Genomic DNA, 1,075 nt, shown 5'->3' with positions numbered 1-1,075 from the left:
ATACATATATAAATATAATTCATATATAATAATAATAATAATAATAATAATAATATATATATTCATACATACATACATACATACATACATACATACATGCATACATATATATAAATATATAATATAATATAATAATATAATAATATAATAATATATATAATAATAATAATAATAATAATAATAATAATAATATATATATGTATATACATATATATTCGTTTTTTATGGACACATTAGTCCCGATCTCCCTCTAAGCATGTAGTTGTCTAGCTATGTGAGTATCTCGAGATATAAGATGTAGCAGGTGTGCCTAACGATACAAGAGAGTGAGACTTGTGGTACAAACTAACCCCAACTCTTCCAAACAAAAGGGGCAGGTACACCAACCCAGCCAAAGCGGCGAAGCACCGGTGTGTACTCGTCCATACCTTTGTACTGCAGTCGAAGGCGATGATATCGATATCGGACCTGTCGCAGCACTTCTTAAACATGCGCTCGTCAACTGGCCTGAGGCACACAATGTCGTATGACCCCAACACACTGCGCTGGCGGTCCTGCACCCGGGCCAGGGGAAAAGGGACAGGGCAGACACGAGCACGAGCATAAGAGATATGTATCAATCAACAGTGCAGGACAATGTGGTGGTTTTATATGGCATGAGTAGGTACAGTACTTAATAAAGGTATTTCTGTCGTATGACCCCAACACACTGCGAAGGCGATCCAGCACCATGGTCAGGCAGCGACGTACGGAACACACTTTGATTTAAGACTGCATTCGGCTCATGTTGCTTGTGCATGTGTTGTGTATATTTGGTACGGTTATCGGTACTTTCCTATGAAGCGAATTCATATCGTATGGGCACTACATTCATTACATTCATGGTGCCACAGCGGCATGGGATAAGGGAATCGGACGCTGCAGTGTAATTGTGTACTGCATTTATATAGCATGTGTATGTGCACTCAATTGTGGTAGGTATATGTATAACACATAGTAGGTATATGTGTAACACAATAGTTGGTATATGTGTGCTCCTCCCTATAGCATGCGTATGTACACTTCGTAGTTGGGT

The 1,075-nt window shown here is 38.8% G+C and overlaps 1 protein-coding gene across 1 annotated transcript in view; it reads right to left on the bottom strand.

Moving 5' to 3' along the window:
• The window catches only part of SARC_11887 (hypothetical protein), a gene marked incomplete at its 3' end in the record, with an annotated part of 2,658 nt that extends 2,131 nt beyond the window's left edge, over nucleotides 1–527 (bottom strand). Inside the window, exon 1 of the mRNA XM_014294019.1 lies at nucleotides 429–527. Coding sequence (XP_014149494.1) covers nucleotides 429–491 — 63 coding nt within the window. The 5' untranslated portion in view covers nucleotides 492–527. The remainder of the gene's footprint in view (nucleotides 1–428) is intronic.
• Nucleotides 528–1,075: the final 548 nt, after the last annotated feature.

This window comes from Sphaeroforma arctica, assembly GCF_001186125.1.
Source record: "Sphaeroforma arctica JP610 unplaced genomic scaffold supercont1.1937, whole genome shotgun sequence".
NCBI classification, from domain to species: Eukaryota; class Ichthyosporea; order Ichthyophonida; genus Sphaeroforma; species Sphaeroforma arctica.
The sequence above is the reverse complement of the archived record's forward strand: the minus strand, read 5'-3'. Positions and strand labels throughout refer to the sequence as shown.